The sequence below is a fragment of the Eubalaena glacialis genome, chromosome 4 (genome assembly GCF_028564815.1).
Source record: "Eubalaena glacialis isolate mEubGla1 chromosome 4, mEubGla1.1.hap2.+ XY, whole genome shotgun sequence".
Lineage (NCBI taxonomy): Eukaryota > Metazoa > Chordata > Mammalia > Artiodactyla > Balaenidae > Eubalaena > Eubalaena glacialis.
Window position 1 is genome coordinate 9,499,487 of NC_083719.1, and position 27,673 is coordinate 9,527,159.

The 27,673-nt window shown below is 41.5% G+C and overlaps 1 protein-coding gene across 3 annotated transcripts in view; it reads right to left on the reverse strand.

Moving 5' to 3' along the window:
• Positions 1–27,673, reverse strand: part of CTNND2 (catenin delta 2) — a 975,434-nt gene that overhangs the window by 229,152 nt on the left and 718,609 nt on the right. For all 3 annotated transcript variants that reach the window (XM_061189131.1, XM_061189130.1, XM_061189132.1), the window contains one exon: positions 8,434–8,647. In XM_061189131.1, coding sequence (XP_061045114.1) covers positions 8,434–8,647 — 214 coding nt within the window. The remainder of the gene's footprint in view (positions 1–8,433; positions 8,648–27,673) is intronic.

Genomic DNA, 27,673 nt, shown 5'->3' on the forward strand with positions numbered 1-27,673 from the left:
CCTTCCAATACAGGGGGTGCGGGTTCGATCCCTGGTCGGGGAGCTAAGATCCCACATGGCTCATGGCCAAAAAACCAAAACATAAAACAGAAGCAACGTTGTAACAACTTCAATAAAGACTTTAAAAATGGTCCACATCAAAAAAAAAAAGAAAGAGTGTCTTCAGTCTGGGAATCTGTGGAGGGGGATTCCGCACCCTGCATGGGGCTAGGCGATTTCACAAAGTACAGAGCAGGGAGAGAGCTGTGTGGCGCAGGATTGAGAGGCATCTGTGAACAAGTGAGCGCGGAAGGCATGTCATCAGACAGCACGCACGCCCTCGGCGCAGAGCTGAGACACCCAACTCCCAAAGAGGAAATTAACAGTCAAAGGTTTCAAGCACGTAGGAAGGGAAAGGAGTCCCCTCTGATGACACCTGCTGTGGTGGGTCTGTGCTGTGTCGCCCCGCAGAGCTGCAGCCACGCCTCCCAGAATTCCCTTCCCTGCACGTTCCAGGTTGAGGTTGTCAGGGGAGAAATCTGCAGGCAATCTGGAAGGTTCGGGGAAGCAGCAGGCGGTGAGCTCTGGAGGCTGGGGGGCACCGTGCTTCCCCATGTCCTGGGCCAGGCAAAGGGCTATGGCAAAGGGCGCCAGCTTTCGTGCGTCTCTCATGTAGCCAGTGTGCAGCCAAGGAGAGGCAGAAGAGGGCGCCAGGCTGTCCTCACGGGTGCCCGCTGGCCCTCGCTCTCCCCTGCTTCATATTCAGCTTTCCTTCCTCATCTTTACCTGCCGACCTACGTCAACTTCAGCCCCAGCACCAGACACAGAGGTACAGCCTTCCGCAGACTTCTTCACCAGCTCCTGCTGGGATGTCAGGTCTCGTTCTGATAATGAATCCCGTTCTCCACACCACTCGGTCTGCTCATGCTTCTCTGCTCAAACCCCGGCTGACACACCTGGTGAAGGCATCTAAATGTTCCAAGATGGCAGCGACGCATACAATTCCAGTTTCCCAAAGAGGGGACTATATGCATGAATGCATAACACCTAGATTAACCTTTTGCTGGGATTTTTTTCTCCTGAGTCAATTTAAGTTCACCCATTGTGGGCTCTGGAAGCCAGGTACCACCCGACTGGCCTCATCGGACTCACTGAATCCAAGGAGATCTTCATTTACTCATCTTTCCGCTGATACTGTGGTTGGCAAAATAATGGTCCTCCAACAATGTCCACATCCTAATCCCCAGAACCTGTGAATATGTTACCTTATATGCCAAAAGTGACTCTGAAGCTGCGATTAATTTAAGGATCTTGAGATGAGGAGAGTCTCCTGGAGATGCCGGTGGGCCCAATCTAGTTACGTGGGTCCTTAAAAGCAGGGGACCATTCCAGGCAGCAGTCATGGGAAATGTGACTGTGGAAGACTCACCAGTGATGCCATGTTGCCAGTTTTGAAAGCAGAGGAAGTGGGTCACAGTTAAGGGATGTGGATGGCCTCTAGAAGCTGGAAAAGGCAAGGCCTGTGCCCCCTAAAGTCTCCAGAAAGTAACACAGTCCTGTTGACACCTTGATTTTTGCCATTTTAGCCCAGTGAGACTTGTGTCGGACTTCTAACCTCCAGAACTGGAAGATAATAAATTTGCATTGTTTTAAGGGCTTAATTTGTGGAAATTTGTGGACTTCAGTAAGTGACTGCCATGGTCTTGATTCCGGCTGGTCCTGGGTACCCACCTGTGTCTGGGATAACTGTTCTTGAGGGCCGAGGGTGGCTTCTTTCTTAAAGGTGATGGGCACACGCCAGGGTTCACATCCTTAAACAGTGAGATGAGTGGGAGCTGACACTGAAATAATGCATCTTCTGAGGCCCCTGAAAGTATGTCACCAGTTCCAGTGTGAGGTAGCCCCTGTTGCTGAAGAAACCAAACCCCAGAGAACCCTTCTGGCAGAGACTATGTAGAATAAAGAAGTTGGGGAGGATGGTTTTTACACTTTAGTTAACTTAAGAATCGTGGTCTTTGAACTTTAACACACAATGGCAAGAGATATTGATTTTTTGGCTTTAATTCCTTTGAACTTTAATGTCTTTGGACTTCAACATGAAAGTGGATTTAAACTTTGATTTTTAATTTCTCCTTGGGAACTTGGTATTTGGTGGGGATTATATTAAAATTCAAAGCATCTCTACATTGCTGGCATTTCATTACTTGAATGTCTCTGTTCATTTTTATCTTTATGATGATGCTTAACATTATTGCAAAACCTCTGATATGCTATGTTGGATAACATGGCTGGACATTATTTGGGATAAAAAATAAATCTGGGTTTTAATTTTAAATCTTGGGAAGACAGTGACCCCGGATTGACTTAAATAATGTGCTATTCTGACCCATTTCAGTACCACTTGGTATAATTTATAAAATGCCCACCAGGAGTCCCAGGTGAAGACCAAAAAGCCCCAGGAAGATGGAAGAAAGGCTACTTTGACAAAATGCTTGCCTCCTGCTTTGGAGAGATGAGCCATGCCTCTGGCTGATCATAGAAATAAAATAAGAGAAAAAAAAAAAGGCTGGAGGATGTTAGTGGGGAAAATGCTTCTCCTCTGTTCCAGTGTCTCCTTCCATAAAGGGTGTTTGTTACACCCCAGAGTTCTTTTGAAATAGTAAGCCCACTGGCTAACAGACACAGAGTAATGCCTCCAACCTGGCTTCCATCGGCAGTAGAGATAATATTTAGTAATATTTACACTTTGTCTACCAGACTTATGGTTTTGGAGGCTAGAAATCCAAGATCAAGGTGTCAGCAGGCTTGGTTCCTTCTGAGGCTGTGAGGGAGAATCTGACCACGCCTTTCTCCTGGCTTCTGGTGGTTTACTGGGAATCTTTGGTGTTCCTTGGTTTGTAGAAGTATCACCTCGATCTCTGCCTTCATCTTCACATGGCATTCTCCCTGTATGTGTCTGTGTCCGAATTTCCTTTTTTCATAAAGACATCAGCTATATCAGATTAGGGGCCTATCCTACTCTAGCATCCTAACTTAACTAATTACATCTGAGTCACGTTTTGAGGGTCTATGGGTTAGGACTTCAACATATGAATTTTGAGGGCATATAACTCAACTTCGGAGCCCTTTGGAGACTAGGCATTAAATCAAATGACCTAATGCTAGTAAGTAAAATAGTTAAACTGAGGTCTGTCTCCTTAATTAAAAGAAAAGACTATTTGGGTGCACGAAGCATAAAATGAAAAAATATACTCTGCTCTTGGAGAAGTAGAACTCTTAAGGACACTTGCTTTCAACCGAAATAAAACTTATTTATTAAGTTTTATGGTTTAATAAAGATTGTTTTATTATGATTTGTAAAGCATTCTGAAATCTTTAGTTGGGCATTGCAAAATTTAGGTTATTTCCATCTTTAGGGAGAGAAAAATTGCATTAGTCAAGCCCAAAGAACAGGCAGCAGTTCTAATCAAGGTTTATTTGCTTAGGAACATTTCAAGTAATGGCCAGCATAAAATAGCTTCAACTGGATTTAAATAAAATTCTGATCATCATCTCACAGTAATTATTGCATAGGAAGAAAATTATTTATTGCAAGGCCTAACAGGCAGTGGCAAAATATATTCTGCTATGAATAGACACTGAAGTGCAAACAGGCAGCTGTCTTTTTTAAGCAAGAATGGTTAGGTGTTGAATGTAAATGCATGTAAATACCTCAATTTTTAACATTTTATTATTGTTCAAACTGTTTGCCAAGGAATACTCAGTAAATAATGTAAAGTTCTGCAAAGTCATTTAGTTCTTTTAGTCTTTTATTGTTTATAATTTGGTGCTCTCGATCCTTCTGGATATAGAGCTTAAGTCTAATCTAAAGTCTGGTTTATAAACATGCTTTATTTTTTTTTTAAATCACTAAAATTGTTCTTTCGAATATTTGTTTACAAAACATCCTAGTTTGTAAATATCTAGAAACGAATTCAAAGTGTCTGTCACCCTCCCTTCCTAATTTTTTTCCAATGCACATCTGTTTTCACAAATCAGTAACAGGCAGGAAGGAAAATACAGCAGAAGAAACTTCGTGTACTAGAGGGGCCTGGGATGTCTCTATTCCTTGCTGAACAATTAGGTCTGCCGAAGAATTAACAAAGGAAGTAATGGGCAGAGTTGTTACGTTTGAATCACTGTTTTTTTGATTCATGCACGAGTGTCTAACCTAATTCCAAAAAGGTTTTGAGGAGGATCCTTGTGACAACAGAAGTGAAGTGATCCTTTTACCCTCTACTCCACCCGCCAAAGCCACCACCTCTTTTTTTTCCATGAATTTATTTATTTATTTTTGGCTGCGTTGGGTCTTCGTTGCTGCGCGCGGGCTTTTCTCTAGTTCCGGCGAGCAGGGGCTACTCTTCGTTGTGGTGCGCGGGCTTCTCACTGCAGTGGCTTCTCTTGTTGAGGAGCACGGGCTCTAGGCGCATGGGCTTCAGTAGTTGTGGCACGCCGGCTCAGTAGTTGTGGCACACAGGCTCAGTAGTTGTGGCTCACGGGCTCTAGAGCGCAGGCTCAGTAGTTGTGGCGCACGGGCTCAGTTGCTCCGCGGCATGTGGGATCTTCCCGGACCAGGGCTCGAACCCGTGTTCCCTGCATTGGCAGGCGGATTCTTAACCACTGCACCACCAGGGAAGCCCGCCATCACCTCTTTTTATGCTCGTCTAGTTAAGCTTCTAAAACATGGACACGTTTGCCAGGACATCTCTTTTAATGATTAGCAGCCAGTAACGCCAGGGTGTGACAATTCACAGCAGGGTCCCCAACCATTACAGCAGGCGCTGGCAGAAGCATCAAGGTGGCTGTGCTGGTGTGGGTTAGCTGACCGCCAAGCCTGCATGTGCAGATGTCCAAGGCTTAGCACACACCCGATGCCCATAGACATTCAAAAGCATTTGAGAAATGAGCAACTAAGGAATGAGCGAAAGGCCTGGACTCACAGAGAAAAGCTTACTGGAGTAGAAAGTTCATCACACTTGGGCAGAGACTGAAACCGAGCAGGACCCTGTGGGGCTCCTAGGCACAGAAGCCTTTCTGTGTCCCCCCCCTCCCCGCTCCGGCCCCATTCCTTGTTTGTAGGGAACAGACTGCAGCTTCCATGACCTTCCCTGAGTCCCAAAGGGCAGATTCAAACATTTGCTAATCAGAGAAGGGAGGGAACATAGCGACAAGGGAGGAACAGCCAAGAAACAACAGTGCAGCATTGCGGCAGGGTGCCGGTTCACCTCAAGGAACATATATAACGATATCTTTTGAGCTCTTTATAGAACTAAAACCCCCAATAAATGGAAGATGTCAGCATTCTTCATTCTACAGAAGACCACCTGAGGCCAGATTAAAAGGAACCAGAGAAGCTCATCACGAAGATCACCTGAGACCAGATGAAAGGAGTGCAGGCCCTGCACACACCCTAATCTTATCAGCACCCCCACCTTTGAACTATGGCTATAAAACTCCTCACCCAATGCCCCTGGGTTAGGATGCACGGGGACACACAGGAGCCTGCTGTGTCCCCTTGGCCTGGCAAAGCAATAAAGCTATTCTTTTCTACTTCACCCAAAACTCTGTCTCCGAGATTCGATTCGGCACCGGTGCACAGAAGCTGAGTCCGAGACTCTCAGAGGAGAGGAAAGAGGAGGACACATAAGAGAAATGGAGGACCGGATAACCTTGCAGGGAAATTGGGTTGGCGGTACTGAAATCGTGGACTCTCAAAGCTCTGCAGGTGCCAGCAGAATCCCAGCTCGCACAGCGCACTTTGGCGGTTGACCATGGCTGGCGCTGAAGATGAAAATGACTCTCTAAGCCTCTTGGAGGTGAATCCCTTCGCCTCATTTGACTTTTTCTTCAGGCAGTGGAGTCAGCTTTGGCTAGATTTGCATCTTGCCGCTCCGTTTAAATGGAAATCAGCGAGCCTCGCAGGCTTCCAGGCGGCCCCAGGTTTCCACCAGCGTGGAAATTTAGAAGGCTCTGTCACTAAAGACTGACCTGCGGCGGCGATTCCTTCCATGCTGGATTGCTCTCCTAGATGCTTGCCTCGGACTTCCTTTCCTAGAGGGGTAGCTTGGCCAATGTGCTTGTTGTTTTTCAACAGCATCCACCGTGGCAATTCCCGAAACCAGGAGCTTCAGCCAGTCTAAATGTTTTGACAACCTAGTTTTCTTTGAAAAAGGTGAAATTCATGCCTGAAGTTCAGCCGGGCACAATAAGACCCTGCCTCTGGAAAGGCAGAAAACATCTATTGAAGTAGCAACCACTGTCACCCTGAATCCATTCGGCTCTGATGGCTTGGATGGCATCATAGCAGAAGACAGCATTTTTTCTAGGAGAGAGTCTGGGCCACAAGCTCATGCTGATGAGGAAACAGCGGGTCATGATTTGATAATGGGTGCAAACTTTTGTTCTTCTCAAAAGGAGCAGAATAAGAGGCATACGTTTTCTAGGTATAACAAGTCCAAGCATCTTTCCTACAGCCAAAGCTTTACCAGGAAAGGAAACTTGTGGACATTCTGAAGAGTTTACCTGCCTTTGATGTTTCCAAATGGGGCTCACACAGAAATTTCTGATGATGCTCAGGGGCACATAATGAGTGACACCCAGCATCTGTCAGAAGCAGAGCTAAAGGCAAGGGAGGAGCCAGCCTTCATTTCTTTCATAGCAGCTTCAAATATCACAAGAAGCGCAGGGCGTGCTGTGGTAGACAGCATCATGGGGCACAGGCATTGCTGCCATCTCCTTTCTGATTGAAGCCATCAACACCTCAACCTTTTGCATGGGGCTGAGTTTCTCTGGCAATGATATAAGCCACCACAGAGAGTGCTTCAAGACAAGGGATTTGTGCTGGAGCAAATCCAAATTTTGGTAGTATCCAATTCTTTTCAAATCATGAAATGGATGCGTAAGTACACAGCAGGGTGTTCCTTTAGTTGTGTTGGCCTCATACATCCACTGGCAAGGAAGCCAATGCACAGAAGCACCATGGTGTTTGTTTTCCATCATGCACATTGAGTCCTTTCACTTGCAGGCATTTCCAATTTAAAAATGATCCATAAAAATAAGCACAGGTGTTCATAACTTTAATGGCAGGGTATGTTTTCAGTTATTTCACTCATCCCCAAACTATCCTACACATCATAATATGTACATAACAACAGTTTTTCCTTCCCTGACCATGTCACCCCCTGCTAGTTTAGTGTGAAACATTACTATCACAACACAACCTTTGACAACTTTTTTTTTCCCCACAAAGACAATCCTCTACTTAGAGAAAGAAAAAAGAAAAAAAAAAAGAAAAGAAAAAAAGGAAAAAGAAAAAACAAAAGGAAAAAAATTGGGAGTCTCGTTCTAATTTAGCTAAGAGTGCAAAGGAGATGTGACAATAATCTTAAAGGGTGTAAGTTAAAGAAAATATGCTGCAGCTGGGAGTCCTGACCCAAGAATGAACAAATATCTATGACTCTAGCTTCGGTAATGTATTTTCTTAAATGAGCAAGTGCGCATATGCTCATCAGCATAGTTTCAAGGAACTTTTAAGTCGAGACAGAAGGTCAGTGGAATCATGGATAATTAAAAGATCCTTCTCTGAGAGTCAACCTTGCAATCCCCTTGCCAAATACTTGAAGGAGTACTTTGATGAGCCAGAAAACAAATATCACATAGAACAGCAATATATGCATATATATATATAATCAAGACGAGTGATTTGAAATTCTGTACTGAGACCACCGATACCCATAGCCCTCCAACAAGTAAAACTGCACATTTAAAAAGTGAGGGGCAAAGGCACGTGCTAAATGCTTTACATTTTTTCATTGATTAATCCTATGGCTCTATAAGGTAGTTACCATAATTATGTACATTTCACAAAACTCCAAAGTCCTATGCTCATGGAAAGGCTTTCTCTCATGATCACTTTTGAGAAATTCCTTAATCTGTAATATTATATAACCTGGGGGCTTTTACTAGGCATAAATATTTTATCCAAGAAATTAACTGTTAAGTACAATAAGCTCTCTGTTGTTAACCACACTCTAAGCCAGAATATATACCTGATTACCAATAACTCACATGCCCTGTCCTTTCATCAATTATGATTAATGTCATTCTAATGATGACCCATGGGTATTGTAAGATGTCAACTACTTCTAAATCAAATGACAAAGACTGAAATACGGTCATAGAATTTTAGGAGGGTTATGTTTACTGGATGCTAGTTATTTAATATGACCCATCTACCGGCGTGACACCTGGTACCCTTTCATTCACGTTTGTTATTTACAGAGACACATCGGGACGACTGGTGTTATTAGCTCTCAGAGAGGCCGGGACCATAACACTTGGTGAGCACATTGCGACCATGCTGGATGATGGGAAATTTATCTGAGAGTCAGTCATGCCGTTAATAAGGATTCTGACCTGTGACCAGCTCCCGGATCTCCAAGTCGGTGGTCTTGCGGAGCAACCTGACCAGTGCCGGGATGCCGCCACAGTTCTTCAGGGCGATTTTGTTGTCATCGTTGGCTTTCCCATACACCAAGTTTCTCAACGCCCCACAGGCACTACGGTGGACTTCCGTCATCCGGTGGTCCAGCAGGTCCACCAGGAGCTGAATACCTCCTTGTCTCCTTATCTGAAAGAGCAAAGGAGAAAGGAAGGTTGCCTTAGAGAGGATGATTTCACTATTTAAACCCCAACAGGTTTCCCATATGAGGTAGTTGCTATCAATACAATTAATTACACTGAACTGAATGAAGGCCTTTTACAAAGGGAAAAGAAAACAAATTATTGTTCTCTTTAGATTCTGTTGCTTTTACTTGTTTTAATATCCTACCAATAAAAATTCAAATACATTTCCTTTCGAGGCGCAGAATTTTGAAAAGGTGATTTTAACCTCCTAATGGGTGTCTCAGCCATTTCTCTCTATAAAAATATGCCACGGGCTTCCCTGGTGGCGCAGTGGTTGAGAATCTGCCTGCCAATGCAGGGGACACGGGTTCGAGCCCTGGTCTGGGAGGATCCCACATGCCGCGGAGCAACTGGGCCTGTGAGCCACAATTACTGAGCCTGCGCGTCTGGAGCCTGTGCTCTGCAACAAGAGAGGCCGCGATAGTGAGAGGCCCGCGCACCGCGATGAAGAGTGGCCCCCGCTTGCCGCAACTAGAGAAAGCCCTCGCACAGAAACGAAAACGCAACATAGAAATCAATCAATCAATCAATAAATCTTTAAAAAAAAAAAAAAATGCCACATACTCAGGGCATGAAGCAGATGGACGGGCAAAAGAATGCTTGTCACTCCTAAGACTTACTAAATGTAACTGCTGTCTTAAAGGGCTGCAGGATTGCTGTACAAAATGTGAAAATTATGCTTAATAGGGGAATGCTCCCAACCTTTCAAAGGAACCAGAAGCCCAATGAAAAACCAGAAATGACACAAGTCTTTTCATCTGAGAAGACCTGGAAACTAAGAATGTCACCCACAATGGCAGCTGGTCTGAACACTAGAACCAAGTCATGTTCTGCGTAACGTAGGTATTTGATTAATAACAACAGTAAAATAATATTACATTTGGGTGTTCTTTTTACCCAAAGAAAATGTTTTTTTTTTTAAATAAGTAAATGAAAAACAAAAAAAGCCCTTGCATTATGTTTCCAGATGTGTTTTCTCCTTGCTGTTCTTTAATAGTCAGACCCATTTCAAAATTTAAACTGCAAACAAATTGTCTAGTTAACATACAGACCATTTCATGGAGTTTTCATTAGCAGAGCTGTCTTTGAATATTTCTGCATTTGGAAGAATACATACAATTCACTCAGTAATATTCTTTCCTTTTTTTAACCTCAATATCCCTCAGGGATTGAAGAATTATAATTTGGCAGGAATGAATATAATCTGACACCTTCCTTACTTAGTTTTCTGATTACAGAAAACTCATTCATCCCACAGATGTGCAGGGGCACAGGGCTGGATCCCCAGACTCTTTCAACGGTGCTCCAGTGCCACGTTCTCCAGGAGGCCACTCAGCTACACAATTTAAAATTGCCATCTGAATCACACCACCTCCCTAATCCAGCAGTCTTGTTTCACCTGAATCTATCATAGAATCCTTCATAGCATTTGTCCTAACTTCTTTATTACGTTTCTTGTTATTGTCTGTCTTCTGCTAGAATGTATATTCTTGGAAGGCAAGTCTCTTTGTCTTGTTCATTGGTAGATCCCCATCCCTCTTCCAAGTGCAATGCCAGGCACATAGTAGAAGTTCAGTAAGTATTTGAGTAAATGCGGAGGGATTACTTGTTACAGCAGTGTTTCTTTCTCAGGTCAGCTAACTCAAAACTGAGTAATATTCCTCTTTAAAGGAAAACAAAACAAACAAAAAACCCTTTTGTAAACATCTAAGAATGTCTCCAAGGGGCTACTGCAGCTCTTCTGGGACCAGCTTACAAAAAAATGAGGATGCATGTCTCACACATAAGGTGGACCATCTCATGATTCAGAATATGCCTGGAGGAATTATTTTCATCCATCAACCAAATGAAAACAGAGCAAGTTGAAATCCTCCCAGAACTCATGGACTCTAGGTCCCTAATTTAGAAAACATGACTGTGGTATCGCACCTCCCATGAGATCAGGACCAGGGACAGAGGAGAGGAGACCTCCACACACCTCACCTCCAAAGGGGCACAGGGGTGTAGAGAAAGGCGTTCATGTCCCCGAGGTGCCTGTACAGTCTGCAGTGGTGACAACACTGGTGGAAGGTGGCTAAAGGGATCATTGGGGCAATTAGAAAAAGCTACCAAAGGATCAGAAAACCACTTTTTCTCAACTTACAGTTTGACCCAGGGCCTGCTTGGCACTCACCCAAGACAGATGAAGTCTATTGCTATACACGTGTCCCATAAATACATCTGAGCTTTAACACATGCATTTTATTTTTATTTCCATTTGTACAAAAAAGGTTAAACTATGAATGCCATTTTCTCAATGTGTTTGTATGTACGTGCTGCACGTTAAAATTATCTAGGTTTAATTATTTTAATAATGATGAAACTATTATAAAAGTGGTAATAAAGCCATTCTTACAGTTCACCAATTGGTTATGTATTAAAGGTAAATGGTACAGTAAATCCATCTCTCTACCTTAGCTATTCTGTATATTATAGTTAAGATTCCTAATTTATGATAATATATTTCCCATTCATATAACTTAATGAATTAAGCTATTAAAATACCATTCCAAAGCTTTAAAAGGGAAAATGTATTCAAAATGAAGGCAATATCAATTCTTAATGTATGAGAAAATGCTGTTTTCACTGTGACCCTAATTAATGCCATATACCCAAATTTATAATGAAACCTTAAAATTCTATTTTAACCCATTTGGAGCCACACAAATAAGATGATAAACTTTTTCATTTGCTCTTATTTTGAGGGTCACCGGATCATCAATATAAAAAAACTTTTGTTTTCTTGGGATTGAATTTTACCTAAGCATATGAGAATCCTACTTCAGTTTTCTGAAGCCAAACATTCGTCAGAGTTGACCGTCACAGACGTGAATGTGATGGTCAGGTCCTTGGTTCTGCCCCCTCCTACAGCCTCCCCGCTCCCAGCAGGACCCGAAAGAGAGCCGTAGGGCAGACTTTCCATTCTCTTGCAGGGTCTTTATTCCTTGCAGGACCTCTGGTGGTATGGATGGGTCCAATGCTGCCCTCTTCACTTCCCCTCTGCTTTTCCCCTGGATCCTCCCTCTCTTCAACTTCTCCTGGCATCCAATTCTTCTAGTTTCTTCTTGTGTCCAACCTTAAACTCTTATAAGGCTCCAAACAAACCCACTGTAAACATTAACAAAGTACAACTCTCTTTGAAAGATGATCAGGGGAAACTCTCCTTTTTAAAAAGGTACCTTTACTTCCTCTCCCACTATTTTTCTTTAAAGCAGTCTATTTTTCTTTAATCCTCCCCATCGATCACTCCACATCCAAGAGGCGGGGCCCTTGTTTTGGTCCCCATGCTATCATTTCAGGCCAGTGCACCCTTTCTTCTTCCTCCCTTCATTATCCTCATGCAGAATTCTTCAAAAGTCAAATCTTTAAAAATTCTAGGTTTACTATTATTGAAACCAAGTCAATAAAATACTATATAATATTATATCCAATCTCTACAAATCATAACAAAATCAAATCCACTAGCAGAATGCCTGTCATAGGGTGGTGAGTCAATAAATATGGATCAGATGAGTGGAAGAATGGTACAGTGCTTATCGTATGTCAGTTTCCTTCTCTCTCTTTAAAAAGTTTTTTTTAATAGACGTTATTTTTTAGAGCAGTTTTTTGTTCACAGCACATTCGAGCAGAAAGTACAGAGATTTGCCATGTACCACTGTCCTTACACATGCACGGTCTCCTCCATTACCAACATCCTCCCCAGAGCCCTACATCTGTTACAATCTGTGCACCTACACTGACACCATTATCACCCGAAGTACACAGTTTACATTAGGGTTCACTCTTGGGTGTTGTACATTCTATGGGTCTTGATAAATGTATAATGACATGTATCCACCATTATAGTGTCACATAGAATAATTTCACTGCCCTAAAAGCCCTCTTTGCTCTGCCTGTTCATCCCCCCACCCCTCCTCGCTAATCCCTGGAGAAATCACTTATCTTTTTATGGTCTCCATGGTTTTGCCTTTTCTAGAATGTCATCGAGTGGGAATCATCCAGTAAGCAGCCTTTTCAGACTGGCTTCTTTCACCTAGTGTATGCATTTAAGATTCTTCCATGTCTTTGCACGGTTTTGACAGCTCGTTTTTTTTTTAGTGATGAATCACATTTCACCGTCTAGCTGTAACATAGTTGATCCATTCACCTACTGAAAGACATCTTGGTTGCTTCTAAGTTTTGACAATTAGGAAGAAAGCTGCTATAAACATCTGCGTGCAAGTTTCTGTGAGGACATAAATTTTTAACTCCTTTGGGTAAATACCAAAGAGAGCTATTGCTGGGTTGTACAGTGAGAGGATGTTTAGTTTTGTAAGAAACCACCAAACTGTCTTCCCAAGTGGCTGTACCATTTTGCATCCCACCAGCAGTGAATGAGAGTTTCTGTTGCTACACCTCCTCGCCATCATTTCGTGTTGTCAGTGCTCTGCATTTTGGCCATTCTACTAGGTTGTAGTAGTATCTTATTGTTGTGTTTCTTTCTCTTTTCATTCTGACTGTGTGATTCCAATTTATTTACATTAATACAAATGATTGAAAAAAAACTATCAATACTGAAATACATATAGGGAAACAATAGCTTGAGTTGGATCTGGACTGAACAAATCTCACATCTCCTACTTTTTGAACTTGACAGGGAATGACTGGAAAGGGCTTTTCATGCATAATCTGATTAGCCAATCTTAAATTAGTTTATTAAATGATTCTTTGATACATGGTCCACTTTAGTTCCTATGCCAATAGCTCATGTTTATTTCTCTGTTAAGCTATGAACTTCAGGAATTTAGATGGAGAGAGTAATCTATATAAGAAGTAAGAAAGTTGGAGGCTGATGAACCCCATACCCAGGGGAAATAAAAATGAATTAACCAATCAAACAAAGCAAAACTTCGCCCTGCTACCTGTCGTTTTAGGTTGTTTACAAAGAGAACCTTCTTAAGCCTAATGTAGACAGTCTCTTGGGGATGAAAGCTGGGATGTACGCGCAAAGAATCAGTAAAGCTCATCCAGTTTGCACCAGGGAAGAATGAAAAGAGCTTACATACCTTTGCCATCCCGTCCACTGTTTAAAAGAGCTTTTTTCAATTTAAACTCTGGAACTAAGATTATCTAAAAATCATTCAGGAGTAGGATGCAATGGTTTTCTTCTTTGTCCTTTCATAACAAGGCAGAATATATATAAAACCCTTTTAATTCAGAAAACAAATGGTTGGGCAATTAAATTAAATACAAGAAAAATGCAAGTAATGCCATATCGCCCATTGCAAAAAATGGGGCCTCACCATTTAATGGATCTGGTGCTCTTAACATTACCTGCATTTATTGAGAATATACTATATTTACCAAATGAATTAGCTATTATCATTAAGTTGATATCAACATCAATGAATAATTTAGAACATATCCAAGTAAAGCAGTGTTTGTATATTAATGACAGCCTTCATAAAATTTTAATGATGATGATGATGTATATCGGGTGGAAAAGTTATCAGGGAACAGGATTCCTCTTGGGAGGTACCTGTCTTCATTTAGAAAAATAGTATGAAAGGTTAGTTTGAGGTTAGTGAGACCCTGAGGGCATGGGCTACAGGTGTTCATGGCAACAAAAGAAATTGCTCACCTACTCTGCATTTAAAAGGGAGAGGAAGCGGGGGCAAGATGGCGGAAGAGTAAGACGCGGAGATCACCTTCCTCCCCACAGACACATGAGAAATACATCTACACGTGGAACTGCTCCTACAGAACACCCACTGAACGCCGGCAGAAGACGTCAGACCTCCCAAAAGGCAAGAAAATCCCCACGTACTTGGGTAGGGCAAAAGAAAAAAGAAATAACAGAGACAAAAGAATAGGGACGGGACCTGCACCAGTGGGAGGGAGCTGTGAAGGAGGAAAGGTTTCCACACACTAGGAAGCCCCTTCGTGGGCAGAGACTGCGGGTAGCAGAGGGGGGAAGCTTCGGAGCCACGGAGGAGAGCGCAGCCACAGGGGTGCGGAGGGCAAAGCGGAGATTCCCGCACAGAGGAGCGGTGCCGACCAGCACTCACCAGCCCGAGAGGCTTGTCTGCTCGGCCGCCGGGGCGGGCGGGGCCTGGGAGCTGGGGCTCGGGCTTCGGTGCTAGCCGGGAGGGAGTCCGGGAAAAAGACTGCAGCTGCCAAAGAGGCAAGAGAATTTTTCTTGCCTCTTTGTTTCGCGGCGCGCAAGGAGAGGGGATTCAGAGCGCCGCCTAAACGAGCTCCAGAGACGGGCGCGAGCCGCGGCTATCAGCGCGGATCCCACAGCAACAGGGACGCAGAGGGAAAAACGGAGAGATTCCCGCACAGAGGCTCGGCGCCGAGCAGCACTCACCAGCCCGAGAGGCTTGTCTGCTCACCCGCCGGGGCGGGCGGGGGCTGAGAGCTGAGGCGCGGGCTTCGGTCGGATCCCAGGGAGAGGACTGGGGTTGGCTGCGTGAACACAGCCTGAAGGGTCTAGCGCACCACAACTAGCCGGGAGGGTGCACGAGAAAAAGTCTGCAGCTGCCGAAGAGGCAGGAGACTTTTTCTTGCCTCTTTGTTTCGCGGCGTGCAAGGAGAGGGGATTCAGAGCGCCACTTAAACAAACTCCAGAGACGGGCGCGAGCCGCGGCTATCAGCGCGGACCCCAGAGACGGGCATGAGACGCTAAGGCTGCTGCTGCCGCCACCAAACAGCCTGTGGGCGAGCACAGGTCATTCTCCACACCGCCCCTCCCGGGAGCCTGTGCAGCCTGCCACGGCCAGGCTCCCGTAATCCGGGGACAACTTCCCCGGGAGAGCGCACGGCGCGCCTCAGGCTGCTGCAACGTCACGCCGGCTTCTGCCGCCGCAGGCTCGCCCCGCCTCCTCCGTACCGCTCCCTCCCCCCGGCCTGAGTGAGCCAGAGCCCCCGAATCAGCTGCTCCTTTAACCCCGTTCTGTCTGGGCGGGGAACAGACGCCCTCAGGCGACCTACATGCAGAGGCGGGTCCAAATCCAAAGCTGAACCCCGGGAGCTGTACGAACAAAGAAGAGAAAGGGAAATCTCTCCCAGCAGCCTCAGAAGCAGCGGATTAAAGCTCCACAAACAACTTGATGTGCCTGCATCTGTTGAATACCTGAATAGACAACGAATCATCCCAAATTTAGGAGATGGACTTTGGGAGCAGGATATATTAACTTTTCCCCTTTTCCTTTTTTTTGTGAGTGTAGATGTGTATGCTTCTGGGTGAGATTTTGTCTGTATAGCTTTGCTCTCACCGTTAGTCCTAGGGTTAGGTCCGTCCGTTTTTTTTTTTTTTTTTTTTTTTTTTGGGCTTAAAAATTTTTTTTTTCCCTAATAAATGTTTTCTTAATAATTTTTTCCTTATTTTCTATTTTTAAAAAAAATTTTAATAAGTTTTTTCATGTTTTTTATTTTAAAAAATTAAAAAATTTTTTTTCTTAATAAATTTTTTCTAAATAATTTTTTTCTTATTTTTAGTATAAAAAATTAATAAATCTATTTTTAAAAATTAAAAAAAATTTTTTTTTTCTTAATAAATTTACTCTTAATAATTTTTTTTCTTATTTTTTATTATAATTGCTTTATTTTATTTTATTTTATCCTCTTTTTTTCTTTCTTTCCATTTTTTCTCCCTTTTATTCTGAGCCGTGTGGATGAAAGGCTCTTGGTGCTCCAGCCAGGCATCAGGGCTGTGCCTCTGAGGTGGGAGAGCCAACTTCAGGACACTGGTCCACAAGAGACCTCCCAGCTCCACATAATACCAAACGGCGAAAATCTCTCACAGATCTCCATCTCAACATCAAGACCCAGCTTCACTCAACGACCAGCAAGCTACAGTGCTGGACACCCTATGCCAAACAACTAGCAAGAGAGGAACACAGCCCCATCCATTAACAGAGAGGCTGCCTAAAATCATAATAAGGCCACAGACACCCCAAAACACACCACCAGACGTGGACGAACCCACCAGAAAGACAACATCCAGCCTCATCCACCAGAACACAGGCACTAGTTCCCTCCACCAGGAAACCTACACAACCCACTGAACCAACCTTAGCCACTGGGGACAGATACCAAAAACAACGGGAACTACGAACCTGCAGCCTGTGAAAAGGAGACCCCAAACACAGTAAGATAAGCAAAATGAGAAGACAGAAAAACACACAGCAGATGAAGGAGCAGGGTCAAAACACACCAGACCTAACAAATGAAGAGGAAATAGGTAGTCTACCTGAAAAAGAATTCAGAATAATGATAGTAAGGATGATCCAAAGTCTTGGAAATAGAATAGACAAAATGCAAGAAACATTTAACAAGGACGTAGAAGAACTAAAGAGGAACCAAGAAACGATGACAAGCACAATAAATGAAATTAAAAATACTCTAGATGGGATCAATAGCAGAATAACTGAGGCAGAAGAACGGATAAGTGACCTGGAAGATAAAATGGTGGAAATAACTACTGCAGAGCAGAATAAAGAAAAAAGAATGAAAAGAACTGAGGACAGTCTCAGAGACCTCTGGGACAACATTAAACGCACCAACATTCGAATTATAGGGGTCCCAGAAGAAGAAGAGAAAAAGAAAGGGACTGAGAAAATATTTGAAGAGATTATAGTTGAAAACTTCCCTAATATGGGAAAAGAAATAGTTAATCAAGTCCTGGAAGCACAGAGAGTCCCATACAGGATAAATCCAAGGAGAAACACACCAAGACACATATTAATCAAACTATCAAAAATTAAATATAAAGAAAACATATTAAAAGCAGCAAGGGAAAAACAACAGATAACACACAAGGGCATCCCCATAAGGTTAACAGCTGATCTTTCAGCAGAAACGCTGCAAGCCAGAAGGGAGTGGCAGGATATACTTAAAGTGATGAAGGAGAAAAACCTACAACCAAGATTACTCTACCCAGCAAGGATCTCATTCAGATTTGATGGAGAAATTAAAACCTTTACAGACAAGCAAAAGCTGAGAGAGTTCAGCACCACCAAACCAGCTTTACAACAAATGCTAAAGGAACTTCTCTAGGCAAGAAACACAAGAGAAGGAAAACACCTACAATAACAAACCCAAAACATTTAAGAAAATGGGAATAGGAACATACATATCGATAATTACCTTAAATGTAAATGGATTAAATGCTCCCACCAAAAGACACAGACTGGCTGAATGGATACAAAAACAAGACCCATATATATGCTGTCTACAAGAGACCCACTTCAGACCTAGAGACACATACAGACTGAAAGTGAGGGGATGGAAAAAGATATTCCATGCAAATGGAAATCAAAAGAAAGCTGGAGTAGCAATTCTCATATCAGACAAAATAGACTTTAAAATAAAGACAATTACAAGAGACAAAGACGGACACTATATAATGATCAAGGGATCGATCCAAGAGGAAGGTATAACAATTGTAAATATTTATGCACCCAACATAGGAGCACCTCAATACATAAGGCAAATACTAACAGCCATAAAAGGGGAAATCGACAGTAACACAATCATAGTAGGGGACTTTAACACCCCACTTTCACCAATGGACAGATCATCCAAAATGAAAATAAATAAGGAAACACAAGCTTTAAATGATACATTAAACAAGATGGACTTAATTGATATTTATAGGACATTCCACCCAAAAACAACAGAATACACATTTTTCTCAAGTGCTCATGGAACATTCTCCAGGATAGATCATATCTTGGGTCACAAATCAAGCCTTGGTAAATTTTAAAAAATTGAAATCGTATCAAGTATCTTTTCCGACCACAACGCTATGAGACTAGATATCAATTACAGGAAAAGATCTGTAAAAAATACAAACACATGGAGGCTACACAATACACTACTTAATAACGAAGTGATCACTGAAGAAATCAAAGGGGAAATCAAAAAATACCTAGAAACAAATGACAATGGAGACACGACGATCCAAAACCTATGGGATGCAGCAAAAGCAGTTCTAAGAGGGAAGTTTATAGCAATACAAGCCTACATCAAGAAACAGGAAACATCTCGAATAAACAACCTAACCTTGCACCTAAAGCAATTAGAGAAAGAAGAACAAAAAAACCCCAAAGCTAGCAGAAGGAAAGAAATCATAAAGATCAGATCAGAAATAAATGAAAAAGAAATGAAGGAAACAATAGCAAAAATCAATGAAACTAAAAGCTGGTTCTTTGAGAAGATAAACAAAATTGATAAACCATTAGCCAGACTCATCAAGAGAAAAAAGGAGAAGACTCAAATTAATAGAATTAGAAATGAAAAAGGAGAAGTAACCACTGACACTGCAGAAATACAAACGATCATAAGAGATTACTACAAGCAACTCTATGCTAATAAAATGGACAACCTGGAAGAAATGGACAGATTCTTAGAAATGCACAACCTGCCGAGACTGAACCAGGAAGAAATAGAAAATATGAACAGACCAATCACAAGCACTGAAATTGAAACTGTGATTAAAAATCTTCCAACACACAAAAGCCCAGGACCAGATGGCTTCACAGGCGAATTCTATCAAACATTTAGAGAAGAGCTAACACCTATCCTTCTCAAACTCTTCCAAAATATTGCAGAGGGAGGAACACTCCCCAACTCATTCTACGAGGCCACCATCACCCTGATACCAAAACCAGGCAAAGATGTCACAAAGAAAGAAAACTACAGGCCAATATCACTGATGAACATAGATGCAAAAATCCTCAACAAAATACTAGCAAACAGAATCCAACAGCACATTAAAAGGATCATACACCATGATCAAGTGGGGTTTATTCCAGGAATGCAAGGATTCTTCAATATACGCAAATCAATCAACGTGATACATCATATTAACAAATTGAAGGAGAAAAACCATATGATCATCTCAATAGATGCAGAGAAAGCTTTCGACAAAATTCAACACCCATTTATGATAAAAGTCCTGCAGAAAGTAGGCATAGAGGGAACTTTCCTCAACATAATAAAGGCCGTATATGACAAACCCACAGCCAACATTGTCCTCAATGGTGAAAAACTGAAACCATTTCCACTAAGATCAGGAACAAGACAAGGTTGCCCACTCTCACCACTATTATTCAACATAGTTTTGGAAGTGTTAGCAACAGCAATCAGAGACGAAAAAGAAATAAAAGGAATCCAAATCGGAAAAGAAGAAGTAAAGCTGTCACTGTTTGCAGATGACATGATACTATACATAGAGAATCCAAAAGATGCTACCAGAAAACTACTAGAGCTAATCAATGAATTTGGTAAAGTTGCAGGATACAAAATTAATGCACAGAAATCTCTTGCATTCCTATATACTAATGATGAAAAATCTGAAAGTGAAATTAAGAAAACACTCCCGTTTACCATTGCAACAAAAAGAATAAAATACCTAGGAATAAACCTACCTAAGGAGACAAAAGACCTGTATGCAGAAAATTATAGGACACTGATGAAAGAAATTAAAGATGATACAAATAGATGGAGAGATATACCATGTTCTTGGATTGGAAGAATAAACATTGTGAAAATGACTCTGCTACCCAAAGCAATCTACAGATTCAATGCAATCCCTATCAAACTACCACTGGCATTTTTCACAGAACTAGAACAAAAAATTTCACAATTTGTATGGAAACACAAAAGACCCCGAATAGCCAAAGCAATCTTGAGAACGAAAAATGGAGCTGGAGGAATCAGGCTCCCTGACTTCAGACTATATTACAAAGCTACAGTAATCAAGACAGTTTGGTACTGGCACAAAAACAGAAATATAGATCAATGGAACAGGATAGAAAGCCCAGAGATAAGCCCACGCACATATGGTCACCTTATCTTTGATAAAGGAGGCAAGCATATACAGTGGAGAAAAGACAGCCTCTTCAATAAGTGGTGCTGGGAAAATTGGACAGGTACATGTAAAAGTATGAAATTAGAACACTCCCTAACACCATACACAAAAATAAACTCAAAATGGATTAAAGACCTAAGTGTAAGGCCAGACACTATCAAACTCTTAGAGGAAAACATAGGCAGAACACTGTATGACATAAGTCACAGCAAGATCCTTTTTGACCCAGGTCCTAGAGAAATGGAAATAAAAACACAAATAAACAAATGGGACCTAATGAAACTTAAAAGCTTTTGCACAGCAAAGGAAACCATAAACAAGACCAAAAGACAACCCTCAGAATGGGAGAAAATATTTGCAAATGAAGCAACGGACAAAGGATTAATCTCCAAGATTTACAAGCAGCTCATGCAGCTCAATAACAAAAAAACAAACAACCCAATCCAAAAATGGGCAGAAGACCTAAATAGACATTTCTCCAAAGAAGAGATACAGATTGCCAACAGACACATGAAAGAATGCTCAACATCATTAATCATTAGAGAAATGCAAATCAAAACTACAATGAGGTATCATCTCACACCGGTCAGAATGGCCATCATCAAAAAATCTAGAAACAATAAATGCTGGAAAGGGTGTGGAGAAAAGGGAACACTCTTGCACTGTTGGTGGGAATGTAAATTGATACAGCCACTATGGAGAACAGTATGGAGGTTCCTTAAAAAACTAAAAATAGAACTACCATATGACCCAGCAATCCCACTACTGGGCATATACCCTGAGAAAACCATAATTCAGAAAGAGTCATGTACCAAAATATTCATTGCAGCTCTGTTTACAATAGCCAGGACATGGAAGCAACCTAGGTGTCCATCATCGGATGAATGGATAAAGAAGATGTGGCACATATATACAATGGAATATTACTCAGCCATAAAAAGAAATGAAATGGAGGTGTTTGTAATGAGGTGGATGGAGTTAGAGTCTGTCATACAGAGTGAAGTAAGTCAGAAAGAGAAAAACAAATACAGTATGCTAACACATATATATGGAATCTAAGGAAAAAAAAAAAAAAAAAAAAAAAGAGGTCATGAAGAACCTAGTGGCAAGATGGGAATAAAGACACAGACCCACTAGAGAATGGACTTGAGGATATGGGGAGGGGGAGGGGTGAGATGTGACAGGGTGAGAGAGTGTCATGGACATATATACACTACCAAATGTAAAATAGATAACTAGTGGGAAGCAGCCGCATAGCACAGGGAGATCAGCTCGGTGCTTTGCGACCACCTAGAGGGGTGGGATAGGGAGGGTGGGAGGGAGGGAAATGCAAGAGGGAAGAGATATGGCAACATATGTATATGTGTAACTGATTCACTTTGTTGTAAAGCAGAAGCTAGCACACCATTGTAAAGCAATTATACTTCAATAAAGATGTTTAAAAAAAAAAAAAAAGGGAGAGGAATTTGGAGCTGGGATTAGAAGAGAGAAGAGACTGGAGTAGCCTTTTGTTAACCTACTGGTTGGTGAGATAAGGACCTCAAACAGCTAAGGACCTGGGTATACATTTCTCTGCCTCTCTGGGATCTAGTCCACTGGAAGCAAAATGGATATATTTTTGTGCTTCTGGTTTCGTGCTAAAAGAAACTAGGCTGGACCTGAGATGCGAAGTAAATTTAAATCCTAGTCTGCAGGACTAATAACACATAGTACTTCCTCTTGCTCTAGATATTTATGATCAAGGCACAATGTCTGAGAACTGGTTTATAGAAAGCTGACTAAAAGGAAGTACTCAGTGATTTCAGTAAGTTTCCAATTAACTGTTATTTTTCAATGGTGTTGGTTAGAAAAATTGGCAAAAAAGATACAGTTGTTTTATATTCCTTATGAATGTTTAAAAATTAAGTAACTTTCTCTGCTTAAAAAGCTACTGGAAGATACAAAGTTTGTAGATCTGAAACCAGAGGCTTAACCAGAGGTAACTGAATCTCACTGTCAACTTTAATGTAGAAATTGCAAGGTTATCGGTTTGTAAAATACATATTTTACCTCAACGAACTTCACCTCTCGTCCTCATAGTTAAGCCATTGGAGTTTCTGTATAATTTGAGTTGATGTATGTACATGCAGTTGCCTCTGAGTAAAATAGAAGGACAATTCTTAAAGGCTAAAATCTTTTTCGGTTTTATGATAGAAACTATTTTTGAGAATTTTGAGAGAAAATACATCTCTCTCTACAGTTGTGGGAAATGATCTACTTTCTCCATTCAACAGGTAAACCAAGATGAATTATGTTTCTTTTTTTTTTTTTTTAAATTTATTTATTTATTTATTTATTTATGGCTGCGTTGGGTCTTCGTTTCTGTGCGAGGGCTTTCTCCAGTCGCGGCAAGCGGGGGCCACTCTTCATCGCGGTGCGCGGGCCTCTCACTATCGCGGCCTCTCTTGTTGCGGAGCGCAGGCTCCAGACGCGCAGGCTCAGTAGTTGTGGCGCACGGGCTTAGTTGCTCCGCGACATGTGGGATCCTCCCAGACCAGGGCTCGAACCCGTGTCCCCTGCACTGGCAGGCAGACTCCCAATAATATGCTCATATAACATATGATAGAATCAGTGAAAGGCATATAATTCAGAGTTATAACTTCATCAACTTCATTGAGTGTATAAACTGAATATTATTGAATATGTCATTAATCCATTCTGGTATACAACTAATGAGATTATATAAGGGATCTATGTATTCTAGAATGAGCTGTGTGAATTGTATTGGTCATGTTTAAGAAATAATATCAAAGTCTGCTGCATCAATATTGAACCCCTGAGATATTTTGCTAGATATATTGCCAAGGGAAGTACAGTGAATTAATTGATCTACATTTTAAGCAGAACAGAAATGCAATGGTTTTTCTCGTTAGAGTAACTGAATTGACCAGGAAAAAAAAAAAGGCATTCAAAATAATTTTGAGGTAATACTAGTTCTGGGAAAAAGAGAAATTTTTTTCCTGAAATATAGAGAGAATTATTAGGCAAAAAGAGAGAAGGACCATGTTTTGATTTTAACAAATTAGCCTCTAATAAACATTAAAAAATGCAACCAGCAGCAAAACATATAACCAGTAACAAGTTAAATGACTGTGAAGGTTCTAGTTTCATGTAGATTTTCCCAGATGCTACTCATGCGCCATGATGTAGGATGAGTAGGGGTTTTGGTTTCATCTCTGTGTCTAGCAGAAAGCTCTTTGGTTTTTTTTTTTTTTTTTTTGAAACTGACATGGAAAGAATAAACAAGTCTACAACTACATTATTATTGTTATTTGAGTTCCCTTATTTTTCCAATCCAAAGGCCCCTACACTCCTAGAATCTTTGTCACCCTGGACAGATTTCCAAATCCAGCTCCCACCCCACCGAACTTGACCTCAGCTGGCACTGAAGACCATCACAGAGGTAACCACATGAACTTATAACAAAATGGAAGGGGAGAATCTGAACATGTTTTCCCTTTTTTAAAAAAAAATTTTATTTATTTATTTTTTATAAATTTATTTATTTTATTTTATTTATTTTTGGCTGTGTTGGGTCTTCGTTGCTGCATGCAGGCTTTCTCTAGTTGCGGCGAGCGGGGGCTACTCTTCATCACAGTGCGCAGGCTTCTCGTTGCGGTGGCTTCTCTTGTTGCCGAGCACGGGCTCTAGGCATGCGGGCTTCAGTAGCTGTGGCACGTGGGCTCAGTAGTTGTGGCTCGCAGGCTCTAGAGCGCAGACTCAGTAGTTGTGGCGCACAGGCTTAGTTGCTCCACGGCATGTGGGATCTTCCCGGACCAGGGCTCGAACCCGTGTCCCCTGCATTGGCAGGCGGATTCTTAACCACTGCACCACCAGGGAAGCCCACCTTTTTTTTTTTTAAACTATCCTCAATTTAAGAGAAGTAGCTGATATTGTACGAGTTATGTATTAGTAAAAGGTTCCTGATCTCTGGTTAAAGAGAACTATTTCCCATCAAAATCTCTGAACTGATCTGTTTTACAGCAGTTTGAACATTCACGTTCTCATCACCCTCATTATCCTATCATTTAAAGAGATAAAGGTAAAAGGGGAAGAGCCCTTTCTTTTGGTCTGAACGTGAATCATTATTCCACCCAGCGACGCATTTTACAAGACACTTTAAAAGGAAAAAAACACCTGAATCATTGCAAACAAATTACATATACCAGAGTCCTTGGCCCTTTCGATTCCCCTCTTGTTAACTGAGATCATAAGCAGAGAAGTTTTCTAGACGTTCCCCCATTGCAGAATGAAATACAGTCAATCTAAATGGATGAAAAGCCAGCAGCAGGATTCTCTACTGAAAAACTTGCTGCCACCCGTGAAGCGGGCAGGAGGTCAAAAGGGGCCTCAGAACTGTGCATCTGGAGACTGGGAGCTGACACCCTCCACAAACACTCCTGAGCGCTCAGAATTGCTGCCAGTTTCAACATTATTCTGTAAGAGCACTCAGGAAAGGCCCCTCTTTTCTTTTTTGACAAGCAAGAATTTCAAGCGATTCCACAAATTCGTTTTCTAAAGATGCCACTCAGACACACTCAAATGTTCTAAATATGGCTAATGGTTTCCATTACCTGGCGTAAGTTTTGAGCTGTCCTTGCAGATACAAGATACAAAATCACTAAGTAGTGACAATTACAAAGAATGCCTCCAATAAAAGTCTCACTTATTGTGTTCCAAACTGAACTCAGTCTAACATATCGTAAGTGGCAACACTAAACTCAGATACTTAGCATCTCAAAAGAGAATTTTAGATGAGCGCATATAAATTTTGAAAACACAAACGTGTGTAAGGCAGATGTATAACTTAACTATTTAAAAATTATTTAAAGATCTCAGCTACTATACGACCCAGCAATCCCACTACTGGGCATATAACCTGAGAAAACCATAATTCAAAAAGAGTCATATACCAAAATGTTCATTGCAGCTCTATTTACAATAGCCAGGACATGGAAGCAACCTAAGTGTCCATAATCAGATGAATGGATAAAGAAGATGTGGCACATATATACAATGGAATATTACTCAGCCATAAAAAGAAACGAAATTGAGTTATTTGTAGTGAGGTGGATGGAGTTAGAGTCTGTCATACAGAGTGAAGTAAGTCAGAAAGAGAAAAACAAATACAGTATGCTAACACATATATATGGAATCTAAGGGAAAAAAAAAAAAAGGTCATGAAGAACCTAGTGGTAAGACGGGAATAAAGACACAGACCTACTAGAGAATGGACTTGAGGATATGGGGAGGGGGAAGGGTAAGCTGTGACAAAGTGAGAGAGTGGCATGGACATATATACACTACCAAACGTAAAATAGATAGCTAGTGGGAAGCAGCTGCATAGCACAGGGAGATCAGCTCGGTGCTTTATGACCACCTAGAGGGGTGGGAGAGGGAGGGTGGGAGAGGGAGGGTGGGAGGGAGGGAGATGCAAGAGGGAAGAGATATGGGAACATATGTATATGTATAACTGATTCACTTTGTTATAAAGCAGAAACTAACACACTATTGTAAAGCAATTATACTCCAATAAAGATGTTAAAAAAAAAAAGATCTCAGGATGTGAATGCAGGAAGCCCACAAATATTACCCCCAAAGCTTTCACTGTTGTACAGATTGGACAGTCCCTCTTTGACCCATGGTTATGGAATGGCTAGTCTGTTCAGGTGCTGGGCTCAGAGTGGGGGAGATGGACCAGGTCCTTCTTTTAAAGGCGTCCACATATCTGTAGAGGAATCAGAAACCAAAGAAACCAGCAAAGAAGCTAATAAGATCATTTCAGTAGTGAAAAACAGAGGCAGCTTTACCTGAAGGAGGACCTAGCAATTTTCTAGTTATAATTTTGATCCTTAAAGAGGATCCATCAAATTGTACAAGCTTTAAGCCCCTCAAAACCCAGATCTTCTCTGGTGATAAGAACCATATAGAAGAGAGGAAAAGAGGATGGAGCATGCAGGAAGGTGTTGCACGGGGCCAGTCTGGGTACCATGATCAGGGAATGTTTGAGCAGAGACCAATGACATGAGGGAGTGATGGAGGGTCCCAAGTAAGGGCAAGGAGGTCGGCGTGAAGGAGTGAAGGAGAGATGAGATGGGGTGACAGCTAGGTGGTGCAGGGCTGGATCTGGGGCCTTTTGGCCACTAGGGCATTGGGTGTACTCTGAAGAAGATGGGAATGAGAGTTGACCTAACACGCTTATTTAAAGACTGTTGCATGTGCCATGTGGAGAACAGACTGTAGGGGCCCAAAGGTAGAGGCAGGGACACCAGTGAGATTGTCCAGGTTTGAGAAACTCGGTAGCTTTAGATCAGAATGATGGGAATGCAAGTGCCAAGAAATGGTGAAATTCTAGATCTGTGTTGCAGGTAGAAAAATGGGGAAAATATGGGGTCTGACCGAAAGAAAGGAATCACTAGTGACTAAGGTTTTTGGCCTTTCATTTTTAATAAAACAAGTATGTTGATAATCATCACAATAGTAGTTCTTGGTTGACTGACAGATGGCAAAGTGTTTATGAAAGACACAGCCTCTCATTTAAATTTCTATTTCACTGGCATTACGAAAGCGCACATTTAAAAAATTGTGATTCTTCTGTTACTGCCAGATGGAAAAGAACATCTTTCTAAAATATAAAGTTATGCTAAATACAGACATAGCAATAATAGAGAAATTGTTTCATATCTTAGATAGCCTATGGTTATGACAAATAATGAATATTAAAGTAAACCTAACATATTCCACCAAAAGGAGTTATGATAGATATGTAGAGAAAACTTTCCTATGCATTTATTTTATATTTAAGTTAAATATCTAAATTTTTAAAAATTTAAACTATATCAAGTAAAACTTTCATTATACCTACAAAAATTGTACAGAATATAAAATTTGCTTAAGTGTTTTCCTGTTGTGCATATGTCTTTTTTTCTTTCTTTTTTTTCTATTTTAGGTGACAAAGTCACCTATATGTCCTGAAGATATATTTGCTCATAGGCTCTTTTGTGGTAGCAACAAGCCAACATTTACTGGAGTAAA